At 43.0% G+C, this 23,834-nt stretch overlaps 1 protein-coding gene across 1 annotated transcript in view; it reads left to right on the top strand.

Annotated features, from left to right (window-relative positions):
* The window catches only part of cntln (centlein, centrosomal protein), an 86,188-nt gene that overhangs the window by 12,766 nt on the left and 49,588 nt on the right, over nucleotides 1–23,834 (top strand). The window contains exons 7-13 of the mRNA XM_037101698.1: nucleotides 788–921; nucleotides 2,188–2,350; nucleotides 2,896–3,135; nucleotides 10,945–11,085; nucleotides 15,527–15,646; nucleotides 18,457–18,578; nucleotides 22,138–22,254. Of these exons, the coding sequence (XP_036957593.1) occupies nucleotides 788–921; nucleotides 2,188–2,350; nucleotides 2,896–3,135; nucleotides 10,945–11,085; nucleotides 15,527–15,646; nucleotides 18,457–18,578; nucleotides 22,138–22,254 (1,037 nt within the window). The remainder of the gene's footprint in view (nucleotides 1–787; nucleotides 922–2,187; nucleotides 2,351–2,895; nucleotides 3,136–10,944; nucleotides 11,086–15,526; nucleotides 15,647–18,456; nucleotides 18,579–22,137; nucleotides 22,255–23,834) is intronic.

The following is a 23,834-nucleotide window of genomic DNA, read 5'->3' as shown; positions in this document are numbered from 1 at the left end:
AGCACCTTTTCATGTCCTTTCTTGTAATTGCAGATGACTAATTAATTTTGCATATGGTTAATTCCTGCCCAGTGAGACACACTTGCATTCGAACTGTCAACATTTGGAGACCTTTGTGTGTTTGATGCCATGCAATCTGCCTTTCTCTACAGGTTTCTTCTTATTAGGTAAAAGCTGTCACTAACACCTTGTCTGCACCTGCTACAAGGTGAAGCCGCACAATAGCATCAGCCACAGTCCCATGTCAGTCTCTGCACTGGATCTGTTCAGCCAGTGCTCAGAAGTGTTTAACAGTACTTAAATCCCAACGTACTATTGACGTAGTTTTGTGTCAAAGAAGGTAGATTTGGAGTCTAAAAGGATGCTTTAGGTTGTGTGAGCTGTTACACAGCTCGTGTGGACAGCTGTGTGGAATTAAAGTGAAAAATATCTGTTCCATTAGATGGATATGAGATGGACAACTGAGAAAAAAAAGAGGTCGTTTGACACTTTAATCTAACACTAGATTAAACATTTCTGATCCCAGTGCCAAGCATGTAACCTCACGCATCTGCAGTGAAGTGAGGACTATATATATATATGTGTGTGTGTGTGTGTGTGTGTGTGTGTGTATGTGTGTGTACAGTATATATATATATATATATATATAGCGCCTCTTAGGTCATCATCAGTGTTCTTATTATTTTTCATTGTCTTCAGGCATACTATATGTAAAGAGCCTCTCAACTTACTGACTGTTCCTTTTTTTCTTAACATGTTTAAATGTGTTGTTACTCTTCTTCCCCAGAAGTTGGAGGAGGAGCTACACAACACCTGGCAAGAGTTGTCTAGCTTGCAGAGCCATAGTAGCAGTCTGGCTGCCCAGCTTTCGTCGAAAGAGAGGGAAGTGGCAGTAAAAGAAACCCAACTCAGTCAACTTCGGTAAGCCCTACCAATGAAAGCATTGCCCAGACACCTCAATGCCCGTTTTCCTGCACCCATAACTTCATAAGTAAAATTTTGGGATCATTTCATAATTTAAAGGACGTATTCATGCGTACATATCCCCTCACGTGCATCAGTGTGTGCAGCAGTATATTACTCTATGCAGTGAGGCTTGTGGGTGACACAGGTTGCTTCCACTCCAGCTCACCTAAAGCCACTTGATAAGCCCTGCATAGTGGATGTGCTTTAAAAGAGGGAGAAAAGGGAAACGGGGCAGGCTTTGGCTAAGCTTTAGTCGATATGATAAAAAACTGTGAGAACTGTAGGAGTCTTAGTGGTAATCTCAACCTTTTTTAACTACTTTTCTGTTTTAATGCCAGAGGCACTCTGACGTGTCAGTCACACTGGGGCCCGAGACGGTTCTAAAGGTGTTAGCTAGGTGATTAAAGATGTCCTCATAAGTTAGAGGAGCACTTTGTGGTAATTCCATGGGACACAACACAAATGCCAGACATACATTTTGATGCTGATATACTAAAGGAAGAGACAGTACATTTAGTAGACTAGTATAGTTTTTATATAGTTTTTTATTTGTATCAGAGAATTTCTCTTATATTAAATTGTATACACATTTAAGTTAATCATTGTTAGATACAAGTACATCAATAATTCTGCGTTCTGATTCAATTTCAAATTCCCTGACCCCTTCATGTCCTTTTGAAAATGTTTTCTCGCTATTTTTAGGCTTGAGTTAAGTCCAAAAATCTGAACATGCATTTTAACTCTACTGAAGGAGAAAAGAATGGCATTACCATATTGTGAAATACGATAATATGTTATCGATCCCTGGAGGGGCATATTCAGTTGTCATAGCAGTCCGAGGACTGAATAAGTACATAAGTATAAAGAAAAGTTAAGAGAATAATTAAATTTGTGTCAAACAAGAACAGGATAAAAGAGGTACTATGCAAGAGCTAAGACACAAAAACTGGGACTTGAACTAGTAGTGAACATAGTGATGTGATTAGTAGCAGTAAGTCAGCAAAGTATTGAATAGGAAACAGTGGTGTTATACTGTTAGCTATAACCAGAGTATCATATAATGTGTTTATGTGATTATACTGTCTAATATTGATATGGAGTTAAAATGTGGTACATAATGCAAAATACTTATCAATGGTTGATCTACATTAACCCAATATTTTAACATGAACTGTCACAGTGCATGTATGAATTGATATAATATGTTGCATGTGTTTGTAGGCGTGACTGTGCAGAAGTGCAGACCCTGTACAAACAGAGTACAGAACACGCAGCAGAGCAGAGCCATCTGATCAAGCAGCTGGAAGGACTCAACCTAGACACACAGAAAGTCCTGAGGAACCAAGAAGAGGCACATACTGCTGACACGACTTCCTATCAGAGGGTACTACTCTCACACACACACACACACACACACACACACATGCGCGCGCGCCAAACCTCAAACTCATTATTATTACCACTTTGTTGCACTCCACTCAGGCCTCACCCGCTGGGGTGATTTATTTCCAAGCTAGCTGTAACCTACAATTATTTGACTAGTGCCAGAAAAGAAGGACTTTTCTCACTGTATCCTGTTACTGTGAATGAGTTCTTCTAAGCCTACCATCCCTCTCTCCTACGACTGTACCACTGTGTCATACAGAGCACAGAGAGAGACTTTTTGAAATTATTAGTCATAAAACATAAACTTGGATGTTTTTGTTTTTTCTCACCCTTACTAATATGATCATAGCATGTATTTCCCTTCTCTATGAAAGTGAGAAAACATCTTGTTTCAAGAGATGTTAGTCTTCATGTCAATCTCATGTTCACTCAATCTCATATTCTTTCATTTGACATCCTATCTCAAGATTGTTTTATCCCATTCCCTCTTCATCTCCTCTCCTTCCCCCACTAATTTTCCAATCTTTTTGTGTTTGCTGACAGCTGTACAAGGAGTTGAGTCAGTGCTACCAGGCTCTCACGTCTAGTGAGGCCAACCTCCGCCAGAGTCACCAGGAGCTGAACAACTTGCTTGCCCAGAAAGACCAACACATCCTGCAACTCCAGGCCCAGCTACAACAGCAGCAGCAGCAGCAGCAGCAGCAGGAACAAATGAGACTGCAGCAACAACAGGGTCAGCATACGGGCCTTTACCCCTCACCAAACAGACAAACCAACTTGAAGGTAAAAATAACCATTCTCATTCTTAACCATCTTCCCAACAGAGGCTCACTCTTTGTAAAGTTTATCAAGTGCATTGCAGTTTTAAAAAGAAAGAAGTAGTTTTCTATGATGTCTGCTTGTTGAACTTTGATATATCTGTGTGGGTATGGACATCAAAATAGGTATGCTTATGATCCCCTGAATAATGTATGCTTTTACTTGCATAATAAACTCATTATATTATGATACGTCTCTCAATCGATCACCTGTCTGGTGTCTATACGGCAGTGTGTGGGTTGATTAGTAGGTACAGTAATAACTGACAAGCCCCAGCATGGCCTGCGGTGGTGGTCTTTAACTGAGAATCACTCTCTTAATATCGCTCTACTTCACCCTTGATCTATCAGTCTCCCTTTGCACCAGTGTCTTTCATGTCAGCTATCTGATCTTCACTGGCGCTCTGTCTTGGGCATGCATGCACTCTCTGACTTACTTAGTTTATCTTCTTTCCATCCTCCCACCCAGGTACCCGGAAGTCCTTTTAACACACTCCAGTCAGATAGCAAAGATATATAAGAGGTGAAGAGAGGCAATTTAATTGGAGACCAGTAACATTCGTGTAGATGATGTTGGAGTTTTACTTTACATCTGTCAGTCAGCAGGGGTTTGGCTTTTAGCTCACTACCTTTGAATTGTCACCCCAAGGCAAGAGAGGCTGTATATAGTTAAGGCTGCAGCCACTTTATAAGTGGCCTTTAACAACTCCTAATGATGTGGTGATGGGTGATTCTTGGACCACACAGTGTCAAAGACCTGGTCGAGAATGGTAACAAGTATCTATAACTTGCGCCCTTCAGCCACAGAGCCTCATTCCATCAACACTGTAGTGCACTGCACTTGTTATCATAATAAGTCTCTCAGTCTGTTCTGCAGTTTGACTTTTGCTTCAGTTTAAACTCAGTACATCCTGTTGCAGATTGCAGCGGAAGGTACTATTTCTGCAGCAGTTGAGTAATTTCTCTGCCTCTGCTGACTGTAATTGTTTAATTTGATTGGTAGATGTTTTCTGACAGTGCTGGCCCCAGACTGTGGAAGTTAAAAGATATCGGCTCAAATGTTAAGTGAGTTACAATCGCCCCGTCTCACTTAACCCTGTTAATTTAACCAGCGGTGAAATATAAATGGATCATTTAGTCGGTAATTAAATGCAGTACTGCAGTGTTCCCCCAGTAATTAATACTACATTTAGAGAAGATGCAGTTAGTGCTGTGTGTGTGTGTGTGTGTGTGTGTAGTGTGTGGGCATGCATGTGTGCATACATGCACGTATGAACACTTTGTACGAGTGTGTTCATTTGATCACACCGAACATGCACTCTACCCCGTGTTTTCTGCACCCGGATCTGAATGAAAAACCTGATCACACATTTCCAGCGCTGAAATGTAATTACAAAAGTACCGTGTATATCTCCTATGCTGAGAATTAATATTAACTTTTGTTTACCGAACACATGTAGCCGCTGTCTGGCTGATTTGTTTCTTTAACTTTTCTTACCTACTGACATCAAAGTGAACAGATCAGGTATCCCAAGGTATAGCACTCAGTCAGGAGGGCTTTCTGTTTCCCACTCTGTAATTTCACTGACAGGTTGCGCGTATGTGTGTACGCATGTGTCTGCGTGGGCGCGTGTTTAACTAAAGGTGTGTGTATCCGAGCACATAATCGCAAATTCTGTAACAACTTCCTCCCGAACACCTGTTAAATTCTAATGCTCAGGTTGTTAAGGCAGATTTGATTTTAATTTTAAATGTTTTGGTGGAAGTTACCATTGGAGGTGATCAAAGTGCTGATCGCAACGGGAGCGCAGGGGGGAGACGCAGTGCTCATTTGAATATGGACCAGAGCGACGGCTTTGAACACCCCTCCCGCAGTGGTTTTGAGAGGGGGAGCAGGAATAAAGGGGGAGGGTGGGTGAGAGGAATAACACCCATTGTGTGTTATACTTCCATGCTGTGCACTAAGATTGACTGTCTTTTCTCTCCTGTCTTATGTCAAGTTAACTCTTTACAGGAGGCTTATCAAGACTTTGCAAAGGCTTAGAGATAAACAATATATGGCATAAAAAAACTGTTTTGCTATTAACTAAGTTACAGAATTGAGGTTGCATTAATTTTTTGTTCTTGTTCCTACAGTAGTTCTTGTTCAACAACCATGTTTATCATAGATTAATCTGTTAATTGTCTTAGGCAGTTTTCATCATGTTGTGTAAAAGAATGACAAAACAATTAACTGAACAAGAAATGTAAAAAATCAAATGTATGTACAGCCGCCTTTTATATTGTTCGCTCTCTGTGATATATCTGAGTTTCTTCTGACTTGTCATCACTGGTCATACAATGCACACACAGTTCTCACTTTGGAGAGCCTATACGTGCACTGCAACCTGTCATACCCTTTCTTATAATAGAAGAAAAAAAAAGCATCATTAAAAAGTGGAATGTAGAGCGATAATTGTTTTGCTTAATAGATGGAAGACAAATTTGTAATTAAAAAAGTTTAATTCGATCAATTGCCCAGCCCAAGGTTAAATTAATTGTTTACCAAGAAAATAAGCAAATTGTCATATTAAAAAAGCTGGAACAATAAGTGTGTGTGCAGCTTTTGCTTCATAGCTTCAACGATTAATCAGTTTAAGCTAATATGAATAATCAGTTTAAACTATTATTTTTCAAATCAACTAGATTGTTTCAGCACTACTTGCATTGTTGCAGGGTTTTGTATTATGTTGTGTGTTAGACTAGAAATGGCCTCATGCCCTGATCTTTTAGCTGTAGGGCCTGGCTGATCATCAGGCACCTGGGTGACCCCCACGCACAAGGCGATGCAGTCAGAACAAAATGCCAGGGTTGGGGAGGTTTGGGTTGCCAGGTTGGGTGGTCACCATCGTAATCTAGATGCAGGGAAGAGCCCTCATTAGTGGACGAAAAACTAGCTAGAGTGAACATTTAATCATTTACAACTATCTCCCTAACTGCATCATTGTGTTTATAGCAGTCTAGTGTTTGGCTATTGTCAGAGCTGTGCGGTGATTAAAGACCAACATTAGAATCCATAGTAGACCTCAGGCTTTCTGGAACCACAGTAAATGAGTGGTAGGTTGTTAATTGTGTGGGCAGTCATTCAAAGCAATGGTTATTCTCTCATCAGCATTGGAAAAGGGAAATTAGGCAAGTTCATTCACTCCAGAAAAGTTTCATAGATTTAAGAGAAAATTATTAAGAAGTTACTGAAACTTTTTTTCAACGTAAAACGGGGCCTTTTCCACAGATGACATTTTAACATGTCACAGTAGGAAAAGCACAGGTGTAGATTATACAGTTACCGTCAGGTGAATTCCAATTTTGCTGCTTTAGTTTCAGGGTCCTGGAAGTGTGCAGGCTCACTGTCACACTGGGGCCCTTGAATAGAGCAGAGCCATCATGATGTTATTAGTAACACATGTGTCTTTCCCACAATGACGAGTCCAAATCCAATCAGTGAAAAGACCTGTTTTCACACTATTAAATACAGTAGTTCTCATAGGTATAATATCCTATTGTGGCCAAGTCATCCCACTTACCACAGCTTTCCGCCAAAAAATGGAGGAATCGTGCACTTGCTTCATCATCTCATAGTGTCACTCAGACCAAATCAGGCCTTGCAGTGAAAATGCCAGTCCTCCCATGCATTTTAAGTGTGGGTAGGCGCATATAGGCTCAGGCTGCGGCGGTGCACAGACTGCAGGGGTTGCTGGAAAAAAGTTAAAACAGAATCAAGTTCTGGAGAAATGTAAACCAGCATTACAGAGCGGTGATGAGTCACATAAACCAGCAATATTGTTGCTTATGCTGTTTACTCAAAAATATAGAAATGACATCATAAATATGTCATACTCTAATACTTATAATGTAAGAGTTTAAAAGTGCTGGGTGGCATGATACATTTGGTGTCAGGGTGAAACAGATACTGTTATACAGGCCAAAAATGTATTCAGCAATCCTCTAAATTTCTCATTGTTTCTGTTATGTTGCATTGTGCTTAAACAACACTATGCTAGAAGGAGACAGCACCAACACAGGAGGATAAATACTTTGCAGACTTGTGTCCTACACCCCTCACAAGTCCCTGACACGTCTGATTTGGTCTGAATGCAGCCTTACAGACATAGTTAATTGGTTTTATCATGCAATACACAAATGTTGTTAACATGTTGAAGTCCCTCATTTGAGTTTCATAAACTGAACCTTAAGCATGGAAGTAACATTTCCCAAGATGCCCACGCTTTTTTCCCCTTCTTCTTCTTTTTTTTTTTTTTATAAAATGAAAGAAGCCCACATGGTGCATCTCCCTCAGCTTGTTGAGATGGTTTTTAACATCTGCTTCTGGCTTGTTATTTATGTTAGCCAATCTAAAGGCTTTTAGATGTATAATTAAAGTGCTAGTTACACACACACATACGAGTGTAAATACACCCACCTCTTTGCCGGGTCACGTTTTGCTTAGGTGAGGTGTTTCTTTTGATCATCATCATCATTAATAACAACCATCAAGTGAAAACGATGAAATGCTACAGAGAAACACTGAAATGAAAAGACATCAACAAACAGAATAGAGTCAGCCAGAGGGTTTTCTTGTTTATTTTTTTATGTATTGTAGATAGCTCAGCTATTTACTGTTTATGACCTTTCAGTACATCTTAGAACAGCGCAAGAATAGAGAGTGCTTTTAATCTTTTTCTGCTGATGTTCAGGAGAATGTGTAGGAAAGCTTGTATAAGTCATATATTTTTGGACTGTCTTTCACATGGGTCTTCTTTTGACTCTGCTCTTGAGTGTTTTAGCACAATTGCCTCGCTTGGTATTTGTTGAAATGGAAATGTTATCTTTTACATGTGAAAATATACAAGGTTAAACATCGAAATAATGCTTAAGATGTATTCTATGGATGAATATTTGATGGCATATACTGCTATTTTTGTCAACCACTTATCATGAGTGTGTTATCAGTGAATACTGTTGTCATCATGAGTTTGTGTATGAGCGTGTTTTTGGAGCCGGGCCACGTCCAGGGCCAGAGACATACTAATGACATGGACTCCAGTGGTGTGTTTTACCAGCTCAACTGCTCTCATTAGATGAGAACCTCTGTGCAGCACAGCTCGCCTCATTAATGAAGCACAGCCATGTGCCGCTGCAGATACTTTCACCCGCTCGTTCAAGCACATACACTCGGGTCAAACTGACTGTGTGGGAGGACTCAGGGCTGTGTACACGCACACAAAAACATACACGCACCTTACACCCTACTCACTGTGCGCTGTCCTTCTATAAAGTCGCTCTTTATTGCACTACCAGTTAGCACATGCTCATACATATATGCACACACACTCAGACTCACACTCTTTGAAGAATCATCACCTTGAATACAAAGTGCACCTGGCCTGGTGGGGGGCCACGCACCGTCCTGCCCTGACTTCTGAATCCTATCCAATCACTTTCATAAATGCTGTCCCTCCACAGAATGTGATAGTGTGATCATGTGTTTGCGTATACATGTAATTGTGTATGTGTGTCTGTGTTTGTGTGTGTGTGTGGCAGAGCCCCTCCTGATTATAGCTGCTACATAATTAACAGTGATCAGATTTGTTTTGTGGCATAAATGGTGCATGTGTAGAACATTAGGCCTGGCAAGTCTCATTTCACATTCAGCTCAAGGGCTCGGCAGCAGACGGGTCACGAGCTTCAGGGAGCACAATCACAAGCCTCCCTCCATATGGTCCTGCCTGCCGCATCCTCACCAGCGAGGGCTGTGAGTGCCAGACAAGTTCCCCCAAGAACCTAATCGTGTTCAGTAATTACCAAGACCGGCTTTTCTCTTTTTTTCCCCCTCACTCCCTCAGCCTCCCCCTCTATCTCTTGCTCTTTTTTTTTCTCCCTGCACCTGCATGCTCTCTTTTTCCCTTTCAATCTCATGCTCTCTCCCTGTCCATTGCTTTCAATAAGCTACTTGTAATGTGTTTATTTATTCTCTTTTACGTCTTCGACCCTTTACTGTCTCCCAGTTTCACGGTTTTTCTGTGTTGTGTGGGATGAAAATGAGGATGGGGATGAGAGAGACTGCGAGAGGGGAAAAAAAGTCAGACACTCCAGCATCAGTTAATTTCTAAATTGCTTTATGTGGCTGATGCCGAAAAACCCAGTCCGTCCTCCTGACTGCCTAGAAATTATAAATAATTGTAACAGATGCGCCAATATGGCTGGCCTCCAATAAACGAGGCCCCAGATAATTTGACCAACCCCCTTTGACAGGCCAATTTAATAAAACATGAACAAAATCTTCCTCACTAATAATTTATCATCCCCTCTCCTCCCCTTTGGTTAAAGTTGATTACCCTGGCAGTTAACAAGGTCACGCCCAGATGCCAGGTTTCTGATAATGCAATCAGGACTCGTTGGAAAAAAGGTGATGACATCCTGTGCGGTTTTCTTCGCTACCTGGCCACCTTGTACAGTACAGTTGTGAAGGCCTCTGTTTGTCAAAAGCCTTTGATTTGACGTGTTGCATAGAAGTGTTGTTGATAGCAGCAGGTGATGCTGTTTGTTTTGTATTTTTTAGTGTTCACACCTTTTATCAAAGGACTTAAGAAAAGAAAGGTGAGAATGTATGCGGTAAGGTGATGAAAACGAGAGGTTTGTTGGTGAGTGTTGACTGCTAGAAAAAAGGACTTGGAAAGAGGGTGTTTGTGTCTTTAAAATTCTTCTTTGTCTTTGCATTATGGGAATGTACATGTGTGAGTGTATACATTAGTGGCGTGTGTGCATTACAGTATACCCCTCTGTGGGTGGGCCCTCTGCTTTATCCTTGTCCCCTTCAGTTTGTTTTGGTAGTCCCTGCTGTGTGCTGAATTGTGCAGATGCTGGTTAATAGACACTGATAAATAGGTGTAGCTGTGATAGCACACTCACCACAATGCTGGAGGCGGAGGACAGCTGTCCCAGTGCCACATGACACATCTGGTTATTGATTTGACATATTTGGCGAATGAAAATGTCATGAGGACGTCCTGTTTTAAAGGATTAGTCTGCTGAACTACTTGAAACTTTTTCAGCTTGTGATTTTCTGCATTTCAGCTGAATTAATTTTGACAACTGCTGTTGATACAATCAAAGGTAGAAACATAGTTTCATAGACAAAACTTTAATGTCCTCTGAGAGGCAATTTGTGGCGCTGCAAATAACATATAGACACATTTTAAAACAACCCATCATCAATGTTATCACTGTCCAAGCAGGCATTTAAAGTGCATGTCAACAATTGTCAGGAAAGTGTGATGAAAATGAATAGTTAGTATACTGTACATTCCAACTACTGAACAGATTCCCACAAAACTTTGAAGGAGGATGGGTTTCAGCCCATAATGGTCCTGATTAATTGGATTTTTTTCTTACTCAACTTTGGAAATTTTTTTGACTCAGTGAATGATGCATGGATGTTGATGAAAAACATCAGGCATATTGAGGTGGCTTATATCTACGAGTGGAGTGAGAACAAAATAGGGATGTTTGTTTATTTTATTTAATGTTTTTCAGCCAAGATTAACCTTCAAGACATCATGCCTTGTCCAGATTATGGTTCATTACTTTTTCCACCCACATGAGCTCATCGTCCAGTTGAATCTGTTGCTTGTTGGACATAATTAAACAAATCCGTCTTAGATTATTGTCAGTTTGGTCATATTGTCCCTTTCTCATTTATCAACACAAACACATGCAGTGTCTGTCTTTTCTACAGGCAGCGGTGTCAGAGCAGGTTGATGGTGCAGCTCGGAGGTCGAGCCCCGTTTCTGATCGGGCCTCCACCCGAGGCTCAGATCCCAGGCCAGAGGATAAGACCCCTCAATGGAGATCCACCAGTTCCATCAGAAGACAGCAGGTAGGTTTGCACACACTACCGCCAATTATGACAAAGACAGCATGTGGGTGAGCAGCTAACATGCCCACACTTATCCGTTACCACTTCGCTCAGATTAGATCAAAGTCACAGAGAAGGGATATGAAGGAAATGGTCTGTTGAGAATCATGTGATTTATCAGACCCTGCCTCTGCCAACCTTTGTCCTGAACTCCCCAACACACACACATGCACACAGATGCCCCTCCTACTGTGACCAGGCCGACGTGTGCTGCTGGTTTCACGCATGCCTTGGGCTCAGGCACTGGCTAATTTACCGCTTCAGCAGTACATTATGAACAAGAAAGAAGCTTTTGATCTTCTCAGTATTCCACTCATAAGTTTGGCAGGGCATGTTTCTAGATGGCCTCACTCACTCCAAAGCTGGCCTAAAGACACTCTGTTTGATTTGAACAGCTGTCCTCATTATGGCTTCAATGGAGGTACTTCTGTTCTGGCAGTTTATACATGTCATGTAATTATTTTGTACAAAATAAATAAACAGTATTGACATCATTTGATGTGCTTCCCTGTTCTGGAGGCTGTGCTGTGTTTGCCCTAGGACACACACACACACACACACACACACACACACACACACACACACACACACACACACACACACACACACACACACACACACTCTTTTGTTATGCACCTATTAATTATTAAGAAACTCGCCAAATTTGATCCTAGTGCCGATACTTTCACTTAGAGTGGGACTATTATGTATTTTTCACACAATGCAGTTTTGATACCTTTTTTATGCTGAATAAAAACATGAATCATAATTGCATTTAAATGTTTAAATAAGTGTATGTAACACAGCATGCGCATGCTGTCCTTTTCAATAGATACCAACTGAAATTGATCTGTCAAAAGAGTATTTTTTTTTCTTTTCTTTTTTGAGAACTTTTATTTAGAATTCAGTATTTGGACACTTTTCAACACCTTTTCAGAACTTCTGGACCCTAAGCCTGACCCTTACCTTGCCTTAAACACTGACCATGCACACACATCAATTGTATTGCATGAGTCCACAGAGATTGAATCAGACGTGCAAGTTTTACTATAACCAGCTCATGGAACCATTTAACTAAAACATTTATCAGTTAAATATTTTTCCAAATCAATATATATATATATTTTTTATTTTATTCAGTGATAAAATTTGTACAACACAAATTCCGATGAAAAATGGATTAGGATTGACAGTGGAACAGCTTTAAATTGAATGAGGCGGCTATGATTAAATTAAATGTTCCTGAGGGTGATCATATTACTGTTCAGTTTTTTTTTTAAGAGTACAGTTTCATTTTGAAAACTTTCATCTTTTATTCCTTGAGTGATGATAATTGCAAAGCTGTCATCTCTGCTACAGTTGAGTGGACTTACATTCTCCAGTCATCCAGCTTCCAGCCATGTGGCACAGTGTCATTTTCATCTCTTCAGCCAATATTTGATTATCCTACTCCCCACTAAGTCAAAACAGTTGTAAAACTTAAGTACAGAAATCATTGTAAACCTAATTGTTATTAAAAACCTGAACATTTTGAGTAGGTGTCACTGTTGGCTGCTTAATATCCAAATATGACGATGCTCCAAAGAAACCTTAAACCAGTTTTGCTTCATAACACTCTATTTGAACAATAATACCAATCTTCAAGGTCAAAAGCTGTTGAAATAAATCATCTATGCAGCCCACTGCTACCACCAAGGACACAATTTGCTGCTCTTTCACCAATTGCTTAAAGTGAACTGTGCTTACCGGCTGAGGTGACGAGCAGTTCACAGTGACATTTCACATTTGACTATGTGTCCTAAGCTTATGTTCTCGGGATGTAATTTTTTAAATGTATTTTCCTTCTTTTTAATCGATTTTTCAAATCGATTGGGTGACGGTTTGCATCTGCTTAGTGTTTATGTGTGCACCCATGTGTTTACATGTTGCATCGTGGTCAATGACTGTCTCTTATCCTATGCTTATGTGCAAGTGTATAACATTCCTCTTTATCTGGGAACCTGAACAAGTTCAGCTTTGAGAGCTCCAGACTCACATGACACTCTGCTGCAATCATAAAGAAGCCCATTGATGACAGTGACCCCTCTCTCTGGGAGATGGAGTGAGAGAGGGAGGAGGAGAGGTGAAAGGAGGAGCGAGGCAGTTGATGAAATGTTTTTTCTTTGCTTTACAGCCAGTGACACTGACCCCACAGTAAATAAGAGTTTTACTCTTGCTTGCATACACACTCTGTTTAGATACAGGCCTCTCTTCTCATTTCCCTCCTACCGTATGCCCTCCTCCCCTCCATCTGCATTGCACTCTCATGTTTACAGAGCCATTACAGGGTGCGATGCACAGGTCAGGTCACAGCCGCCAACCAGCTGCCGAGCTGAGGTAGACAGCGGGCACATCTTTCTTTGCCTTGTGTTCTGTTTTTTATCCATCAGGCCTGTCTTGTGGAACATTAACAACCGTGTCACAACATAGAGCTTCCCACTAAACAGAAGGCATTCATGCGTCTTCTGAACCTGCGGCAGACAGGCGTCCAACTGGACCAGAGAGAACATCTGCAGCAAATCTAAGTCATTTGTCAGTGTCGCAATGTAATTTTCCTCTGAACTCCTTGTAGACAAAGCACACAAACACAGTTTATCTCCTCTGGTTCTCACATAGAGAAACACTTATGGTGGAGTCTTCAGCTCATCATTAAATCAGTCTTGCCCCAAATGTGCTTCTGTCTGAAACATGTTTAGAATACATCCTCAATAAGTCTTCATTTATAGTTGGTTACTTTTAAGTTTAGACCTTTTTGTTGATTTGAATTTCCACTTTTGGCCTCTGTTATCCCCATGCACATACGGCCTAAGCCAATTGGCCTGCCACTCATCAGGAATATGCAGATCAATCTGCTAATTAGTTGCATAGAGTCATTAAGGCTGAGTTAGAACACATGGTTGGCACACATGCTGGCATGATATGAGAACCGAGCATACCGGGTCACTGGAGTCAACTGTTGCCCAAGGGCACATTCCCGATCACACTAACATTTTTGTCACTGGCAAATTAGTTATACAAATAAGTAAGCTGTGGTGGTTAAATAAGATTAAACACAAGTGTGACTAATGTGTACCTATTGTTGTTATAATCCTAACATTTGCACTTTCTGATTGCCTTTTTAATTTTCACGTACATGAAGTTGTGCACGTCTGGTGATGCTTTCTCGATTACAAGGACTCTGAGCATCACTGGTTGAAACATGGGCAGATTCGCTTGATAGCATCAGAGTTCCAAGAAACTTGATCGGTAGCAGTTACATTTGTGGAAAATGGGTAAGATTGTTTTGCTGCACTGTAAAAAGAAATTGAAAAAAATGAGTCTCTCCCGCTCTATTGAGTAGGTCATCAAGATGTTTGCTTCCCCCAGTGGTTGACACATGTATCATTTTGAATGGACAACTGGGACCTGAAATGTAAAAATCCACTGCTGTGACTACCAGTACCCACAGGTGTCACCAAATCATCCCAATCTGAAATCTAAAGTATAACCTTAGTGGACAACAAAGCTCGCTTTTCAAGAGAGGGGGCGTATTGATCCAGTATCATATTATACACCTCCTCCCTCCTCCTGTACTCCTCTTCCACTCCAGCCCAAGGACTGTTGTACGTTTAGTCACACTGCATATTTTAGCCTGCCATCTGGTCAGCCCTGCCTGGCACTGCAGGGGGCCTCATATCCTCTCATATTCATATTCCACTAGCATATTGTTCCCACTGCTTTTCTACAGTGCGGCCCAAGCACTTCTCCATTTCTTTATTTATTTCTACAGAAGAGGCCGGCTAGCAAACGGCCCCCCCTCTCCTAATCGGCGGCTCTTCCAGTTGTCCTATCAAGTGTAACCTGGAGGCCCCTAGTAGAGCAATTAGAGCGGCCTCCCTGCCCACCTCTTGTAATGAAGCCCAGCACATTCTGGAATCTATAGCCCCTTTAGTCTCCCCTAATGGGACATCATTATTGTCAAAGAAACAATGTAAATGGAAATGAACATACTCATTAGCCAGTCGCAGGGAGAAACCTTTGCCGCTCTCAGCTTGCAACTCCCGCTTCCAAACACGCGCGCACATACACACGTTCACACACAAAACTGAACCTCCTCCCTTCGGTTTCTGCAGGCTGCTGCTCCAGCTTGCTTTATTCCTCTGGTAGCTCATTCGTTTGTGCGTGCATATGTATGTACCGAAGAAGACAATGTGCATGTTTTACTCAAGGTGAGAGGGGAATGGAGTGAACATGGATAATTCCATTATTGGCATTCACTCAGTGCTTCTACAGATGTTAATTGTTGCATGGGTTTGTGCCGGTGTGTAAGTGAAGTGCGCTCAAGTAGTTCTCACCCCAGTGCTTCTTTGCTTACCTGTCCCAGGGTGCACCTGTGCAGCGGTCCAGGTCTTTGTCCCCAGCCAGCAGTGTGGAATTGGGTAGTAGGAGGGGAAGAGGAGCAGAACAGAGGATCCAAGACCTTGAGGAAATGTTGCAATTGAAGGTAACTAGATGAATACTCATAATGTCCTCTCATTTTCTCCCATCTACGTTATCCCCAATTCCTCTTCATGTCTAACTGTATGTCCTTTATTTTTATGCAGCGCACAGCATTCTCTATGTCTTCCCTGAAGTGATCATCTGTCTCACATGAGAGTGGCTTTTGACTGCCAGTGACTTTGAACTACTTGAGGTTATTTTTTGCTGAATAGGGCACATTCAATGGGCTGGTGGTGTCCAGCTGATAGTGTGGGGCACTAGACAGGACTAATGGAGCTGCTTGTTGCTCCGGCCACTATCTCGCATATGATTGCTGCTATCAGCTGCTGGGTTGTCGGAAGGTCTTCAGCACTGTAACAGTCCAAGTCTCCAAAGGGTTCAATTGCACGAGTGCTGTGCCTGCCTCCTCTATGACCTTCTTTTACAGTGTCTTTCAAGAACACATACACATTTACGTATGTGTGCGCACACAAACAGAGTGTGCGTAGGCAGTGAAGCAGCAGGAGAGGAGCTGCTCTGGTGATGGTGGATGCAGCAGGGTTTTTTTTTTTTTTTTCCCTTAAACGAATCAGCTTTATTGGTCTTTTAACCTTCACATGCTCTATGACGTCTTCCTTCCACTATTCTTCATTCCCATGTCTTTTTTTCCCTCTGTCTATCAAATTCACTGCAAACAAAATATACTTAATTTTGACCTCTCCTCTATGCCTCCTTTAAGGTCTCAAAATTTGGCTTTTTCTCTTTTATTTTATGTCAGCAGAGTATATTCTCCACTGGACTCTCCCCTAAAGCTGCCTTCCTTCTTGCCTTTCCTTATCCTTTCCATCTTTCAGGCTGACCATTGAGTGAGTGATTATGCAGAGGTCATCTCCCTTTGAACACAATCGCAGGAACACATTAAGCATCATTTTCTTGTCAGATCTGAAGTGTCTGAATTACATCACTGGCAGACACCTAGTCAGACGTCAGTGCTCACAGTAGATTCAGACAACACGCATGACTGTCTTAGTTAATAGTGCCATTTACGCGTCTGCCAGTGGAGGAGCATTTAGCAAAGGTATTCACAGATAGGCTGTGATTGGCAACTCAAATCTGTGACCACATTAATGAAGGCATTAGTTTCAAGCATGATTTAGTGTTTGGATCTGGCACTGAGCAACATGCCCTCCATCAGCTACAGTTGAGACCTCACCTCCAGCATGTTAAAGTAGAGTTCTTCACTTTGTCCACTCCGTTGTTCTCCAGTTGATCCAATCCAATTCTTTCCAATAGAATGCCTTTCAAATTGGGTACGCCAGCCTGTACCATTGACATGTTGACCTTAGCAGCTAACAGCAGCAGACAAACAAACAATTCTCATAATAATGGCCGCCTTTTTTTTTTTCCCTCCGCACACTTTCAAGTAAACAGTAGCTGTTGCTGTGTAATTATTTTTCAGCTTGAGAACGTCCACAGATGTGTATGCTGGCTGCGTATGGGGGTGTATTGATCTGTGGGCAAGGGTCTGTGGCCTGATGACCAGAGCTGCGCTGCCCAGGGGAAGCTCTATAAGGAGCCTGGGAAGCCATGATGTGGCTAATGCCCTGCCACTTGCTCCATTCTGCCCCCCCACCCCCCATCAGTCAGACTCAACTCTTCTGTGTCCTCCCTCAGCTCCTAGTTCCACCAGTTAACACTGCCCTGATCTGGCCCCTTTCATTAAAGTCTTGTTTTTGAGAGGTTGGGGGCAGCTTGAAGGGGCAGAGGATGTCTTGCAGATGTCCTCTGTGAATAATCCGCACTAGGGAAAATCCATACTTGTCACATTGGCTGTGTTTGTGTGTGTGTGTGTGTGTGTGTGCGGGCACACCCGTTGTGTGTCCGGCGCATGTTTGTGTGCTCTCTCTGTTCTCTTTGTCCTTGTTAATAATAACAGGGCTGAGGGCTCGCATTTCCCTCTCTGCAGGGCAGCCGTGTCATATCAGCAGTAAACAAGCTCCTTCCCTTCAGAAAGCGCTCGACAACTCTCCCTAGCCCTGGCCACTCAAGCAGAAACCTGTCCTGCACTCTTCCTTTCACTTTATCTTTTGCCGTGCTCTCTCTCTTTCTTCCCTTTCTAGTTTCTCTGTTCTCTCTTTCTCTTTGCTCCATTTTCATCAGCTGCCTTTCTCTCCTCCTTTGCTCTCTTTCCACCTCTGTTTGTCCTGCCTGTTGAGAGTGTTTTCTCCATCGCCCTCGCTGTTAAGGTCAGTGTGATGGGGAGGAGGGGTGCCCCTGACAAGAAAAATCTATATGTTGTCTTCTGTTACTCCTTCTTTAAAGCTGGAGCCCAATCTGGCTGTGTTTTAATAGCTGTCAACAACAGTGTCAGCCATAAACCCACCACTGCACCCACCGCCAGCACAACACGTGTGGGTCATCAGTTGGTAACTCCAGTGAGTGACTCTCTTTAGTGTGTGTGTGTGTGTGTGTGTGTGTGTGTGTGTGTGTGTGTGCGTGCGTGTGTGTGCGCACGCGTGTGTGTATATGTCTGCTTTGTGGTCTGTGGCCCACTGACTCTTCATGTAAATGTCGTCCTGTAATGATGTCTCAGTTGCCCAGTGCGAGCACTTGTCAGGGAGCAAGGTGAAGAGAGAAAAGAATCTGAACCTGCTGGTTTCTGTCAGGTAAAAGTGTTAAATATGTAAACAGTGAGGGGCTTTTTTCAAATTCCCTGACACACTACTGTGCCAGGGAGTACATGAAGCTGACTCCGTTTTTCAATTAAGTCGTGTTTTAATTGACATGTACGACTTTTGGACTAAAAAATCCTTCCTTTTTCTCTGTTCCATACAGACCGAGGAGAATGAAGAGCTGAAGAGAGCTCACGATAAACGCCGTGAACGCCTGCGTCTGATTCAGAAAAACTACAAGACAGTCAGAGACCAGCTGAAAGAGATGGAGAAATCAAGTGGCTTGTGAGTACACAGTAACAAACTGTGACCACATAACACTGTGGAGCAATTATGACAAATCAATTATTATGCACTCACACAATGCACAGGAATGGATTAAAACACAGAGGAGTCTGTGAATATACAAGTAACTTGGAAAACTTCCAGTTCCTTCTAGCATCAGTCAGTTAGAGATCTTTCAAAGCACCTAACTCACCTTGCCTTATGTTAAAAGCCCTTGTGAAATGCTACAACCCTCTGAAACCACTCACAAATAGTCTTAGGGCCTCATTGCTCTCCACATGTTGTCTGACAAGACCTGAGTGCTGGATTTGGGAAAGTGGGAGAAATTCCTTCCTTTGCCTTTGAAAAGCTCTGAGGTTTTAAGCCCAGTCAATTTGGGCCGTTTTGTGCCAAGTGTGTGTGCGCTTCTGCGTCTCTTCTCCCTCAGCGTTCATTAGGATGTGAGAGCCAGAGGCTGGAGGTGTCTGGTCCTGGGGGGTGCAAGGTGTTTGAGAAGGCCTGCGGAGGGAGGAGGAGGGGGGGAGGGCTATTTCCTGGATCTTCACCAGAAACCACAGGATTTTTACACAAAGCGGAAAACGTGCTGGAAAATGTCATTAATATAAGAGTCTTGTTCTCTCCATTGTCTCCCTCAGTCTCGCTCCCACTTTTTCTGTCTCTGTTTCTTCTCTTCAGCAGCGTCATTGAGTCCATTTTAAAATGTAACTAAAGGTGCATATGTTTGGTGGCCGCGCGGGAGCAAAGTGTTGACCCCGTCAGCTGTTTTCTCTCTGGGTTAATTAAAGAAAACAGCAGTGCAATGTGAGCCCGTGTGAAAGTGGAGTGAGTGAGAGAGAGTGTGTTGAGCGCTAGGCTCGACTCGGCTCATGTCAGCTCAGTGCGGCTCAGCAGCATGTGTCTGAGACAGTGGGAACAAAGACAGAGAGATGTAGAGAGAGAAAACTCTCAGAGTCAACACCAGTTGTGCTGCTGTTCTACATTTTAGCAGGTTATCAAAGAAATGTTCCGTCTTGTGATATGATGCACTTTTGTCAAACACTTTTTGTGAAAGGAAAACATCTAAGTTTGTATAATACGACTTATTACAGGGCTGTGGTTAAGAGAATAGAGCTAAGAAGACCTGCAAGTTCATAATAATACGATTGTTGTGTCAGTGTGTCTGTATTTCATGACTGATTTGACATAAAATTGATGCAATAGGCAGCCTTGCCCTTTTCAGTCAAAGCCCTCCATGGCACCAACCAGTCACTCAATGTTATGATCCTGGCATTCATTTGGCATTAAGCCCCATCCTTAAATAGCTGTTAAACCCACTGGGGTAATGCCAGCCTGAATGAGAGACAATAGAAAATGACTTAAATACTCCCATTAGTGCTTGGAAATCAGGGCCCTAACAAGTCAGTGGGGATAGGCGTCGAGTCTCATTGCATTTGGAGCTTGTTAGGGATTTCCCTGTAGCTTCCATGCTGTGTTGTTGCCTTTTTGGAAGGATGCGGGGGGTCGTTTTTGTTCCCCTTTTGAGCGCAGGACCAAAAAGATAAGACTGCAATGTGTCTCCCTCCATACCTGCCACACGCATATACCTGTTTACTTGTCAGTACTTCAGTTTATTGACAGAGTGTACACCAGATTAAATATATTAGTGTTAGGCTAAACTATTTTTTTATACCTTCCCTCATATCAATTTTCACCGTTAATCAGCAGAATCAGGTATTGAATCAGACAATTGGTTGCTGTACGGCAAGCTGCTGAGTGACGTCACCAGTATGTGTGATTAGCTAGTCCCGCCCATGTTGGAACTACCAGCCAATCTCGAGGCAGACGAAGGCTCCCGCTGGCTCATCAGCATGCAGGCGGTGAGCAGTTGGCCAGTCCCAGTGAAACCACCCTGCCATTCACCATTACCAACATATTTTCCAAAAATGGCATGAAGGAGAGGGAGAAAAAAGCCAAGTTCTTATTTATATTAGAGAAGGGAAAAAGTTTTTTAATCAGACTGGGGATGATGGGGGTGAGCAAATAAAATTAAAGGTTATTAAAGCATCCGTACTCTGATCAAAGTTGCGCCCATAAACAGATTCCCCCTGAATCAGAGCAATTAGCCGCAGCAGCGTGGAAAAGTTCTCTCTATTTCCTCCTGCTTAATAATGGAAACTAGGAAACCATAGGGGAGGAAGCACTGAGGCCTGAAGAAGATAGCTCTCTCATGGCTCCATGTTCACCAGCTTTTAGGCCCACTGTAAACAAATTAAAATGTATAAAGCTTTACTGCGACTTAATAAAGCTTCATACACCTTTCATAAGGAATGCAGTTGATACACTACATACCTACAAATCACGCAGACAGTTCAAACAGAGCTCTGGGTAAAATATCATGTACTTATTCAGCTCAGGGTAGTTCTAATATTTTAGTTTAGTCTAGTCTGCATTCGCTGTGTACTGGCAGTAGATTGAGTAAAAGTGTATCAATCTCTGTGACTATACAGTGAGATTATCCGTTAAGTAGCTTTTCACTCTGGGAAACTAACCCAAGCCCAAAGATAGCGTGCGCGCACACGCACACGCACGCGCACACACACACACACACACACGCACACACTACGAATAAGTTCAAGGGCTCCAAATTGCTCACAGGGGCATTAGCAGTATTAAATGAAAACATTTGCCGTTCCTCAGTAGCCTCAAACTCCCAGGCACCGGGGTTTAACTGGTATTAGCGTAGCGTAGCTGTGTCTACATAGCCAATAATGACCACAGGAAAAGGAGCCCTCCGCAATAGCAGTGACCCTCAGAATCCATTCCCACACCTCTATTGCATTGATTGAGTAAAAATTAGGAACTGTGGTGTGTGTGACAAAACCGGTATTCTCGTCTCACCTGCTCTATTTCAATCTGCAGATTTCTCACTAAAAGCCATTTTAGTTTGCAAATGAAAGGCTAATTGGAATTGAATGTGTTGGGCTAAGACTGATTAATGAATTGGATGTGTGTGGGGATGCAGTTGGGAGCAGCAGGGACAATTTGTGTCTGGTTGTGTGCATGTGTGTCCACGTGTGTGCGTGCGTGTGTGTGTGTGTGAGTTGAAGGAGAAGTTCAATGGAAGGGGCAGCCACTGAGCACAAAGTGTCATTAAGTATTCATAAGTGAGGTGTAGACATTTGAATGACCTCGTTTGCGAGTGTGTTTTTGCCATTATTTACATTTGCATGGCACACAGGGAATGGTCCATCGCCCTGCCGCACGGGCAGTGCCCTGGGCTCTAACAAACATGCATACGTGTGTACATGATTTGCCACTGAAATGTCAAAGTCAAGGCTGCTCATTTGAATACTGCTAAAGATGACTGAATAACAAAACCAGAGTGAGACTAAGGGGCCGTGTTACCCCATGTGAATTGGCCAGAGGCAGCAAGGTAATGTACAGTAGCAAACATTTTCCCTTGTTAGCATGTTTGCTTTACATGTGTGTGTTCCATAAATGAAGCTACTTCTTCAATTATTCTGCTTACCCCTACATTTAAACTTTTGTCCTCTCAACTTTTGTGTATGTGTGTGTCCAGACCAGGTGGAAGGCTGCAGCGTGCAGAACCGTGGCAGCTACGACAAGAGGACAGTGATGCGGTGTGGAACGAGCTGGCCTACTTGAAAAACCTGACCAGGAAGCTCTCCATTGAAAAGTAAGTCGCCTGGCTGGAACATGCTGTAGACGTCTTTCGTTTAACACTTACAAGTGAACACACATGCCGACACGCACTCCCACTGTCCCTTCTTGTTTGTGGGTGTTAAAATTTGGACTGTGCCTTTCCCAGCTTCACAGCATCCACCTAGCCCTCCACATCATTACCAGCCAGCGGGGGCCAAAGCAAGATCATTAGACTCTGTGCTCATTTGTAAAATTGGCTGCCCAAAAATTCACACATAAAAGTGAAGGAAGTAAAATCCCTTTATCAGAATCCCTGGCTGTATCTTTGTGAAATAATTGCATCTTTAATGGAACATTTATGCCAAACGGTTGTCCCGTTGCTAGTGTTATTAAGTGAGTGTCAATAAGGTACTTTACATACTTGTAGTCTCTAAGCTGTAGTTGTGTTGTTCGCTCAGATGTTGATGTAGAGTTTGGTGACTTTTTTAATCACAATGTGCCTTTTCTGCAAGAGGAACTTGCAAACATTAATTTCTTTCTTTGTTACTTAGTGTTTCCCTCTCTCTATCTCCCTGTCTTCCTTTCCACCTGTCTTTGTCTTTTAGTCTCTCTGTGGGTGTAGTATAGCAGTTGTCTTGTTTGATCTTGAGCAGCCCCTGTAACTGTACCACGAACACTGACCCTCTATGATGCTACACAAAGCTTGGCCTAAAGCCACAGTCTTCCTCTCTCCTATCTCCCCTAGCCTTCACCTCTCCTCACCTCTTCCCTCCTCTATCCCGTGCCTCTGTACCCTACTCTACCCCTCTTCCTCCTCGTCTTCCCAGTTGCCTCCCTCCGGCCCTCTGTGATGCTGCAGTAGGCTGAGGCCAGAATTCTGGTACTTGCCCCCCTCCTCACCCCCTCTACCGCTTTCCCCTCTGCTCACCCCCCTGCCCTGTCCTCCTAATCCCAGCTGAGCTCATTATGATATAGCCCGGCTGCCTCTCTCCAAGCCTGAGCTGTCCGAGCTAATTACAGGCTAGCAGCCCTAGTGCCGCCGATGCTGCCTGTTAAGGGATGTCCATCCGCCTGCCTGCCTGCCTGCCCGGCCACGGCTAGAGCTGAGCAGAGCACTGGATGGTCTGGGGGTGGGGCATCGGGGGGGCGAGTGGGCTACAGTGAACACGCAGGGTCCTTGGAACTGACCTGTAAGGGGAAACCACGAGGGATGGAGAGCGCCTGGCCTCTTTCCGAGCTGTGTAACTGGCCTGTCCTCCAGGGTTAGTGTTGATCCCCTTCATGTGCCCCTGACCAGCTCCACCTCATCTCCTCCATTCCCGCCCCCAGGGCCCCTCCTTACCCGGGTGGCTGGTGCAAAGTAAACTTGGCTCGGGTGTTTAAACTTGTGCTTTAAAAAAACCTCTCCTTTCCAGGGCACACATCTGAACACATGCACAGCTCAGTGTGTTCAACTAAGCGAAAGCAGCACACGGCCCGTCTCTATTCCAATCCTTGCTTTCTTCCATACCTGTTGTGAGAAGGTGCAGCAGTGAACAGATAGGGTTGTTGTTGGGACTATGGACGAAGCCAGATTGACCAAACAGCTTTATACCCCTGCAATGCAAATGTCTG

The sequence above is a fragment of the Acanthopagrus latus genome, chromosome 1, assembly GCF_904848185.1.
Source record: "Acanthopagrus latus isolate v.2019 chromosome 1, fAcaLat1.1, whole genome shotgun sequence".
NCBI classification, from domain to species: Eukaryota; Metazoa; Chordata; class Actinopteri; order Spariformes; family Sparidae; genus Acanthopagrus; species Acanthopagrus latus.
Note: the sequence above shows the minus strand (reverse complement) of the source record. Positions and strands in the feature narration are given on the sequence as shown.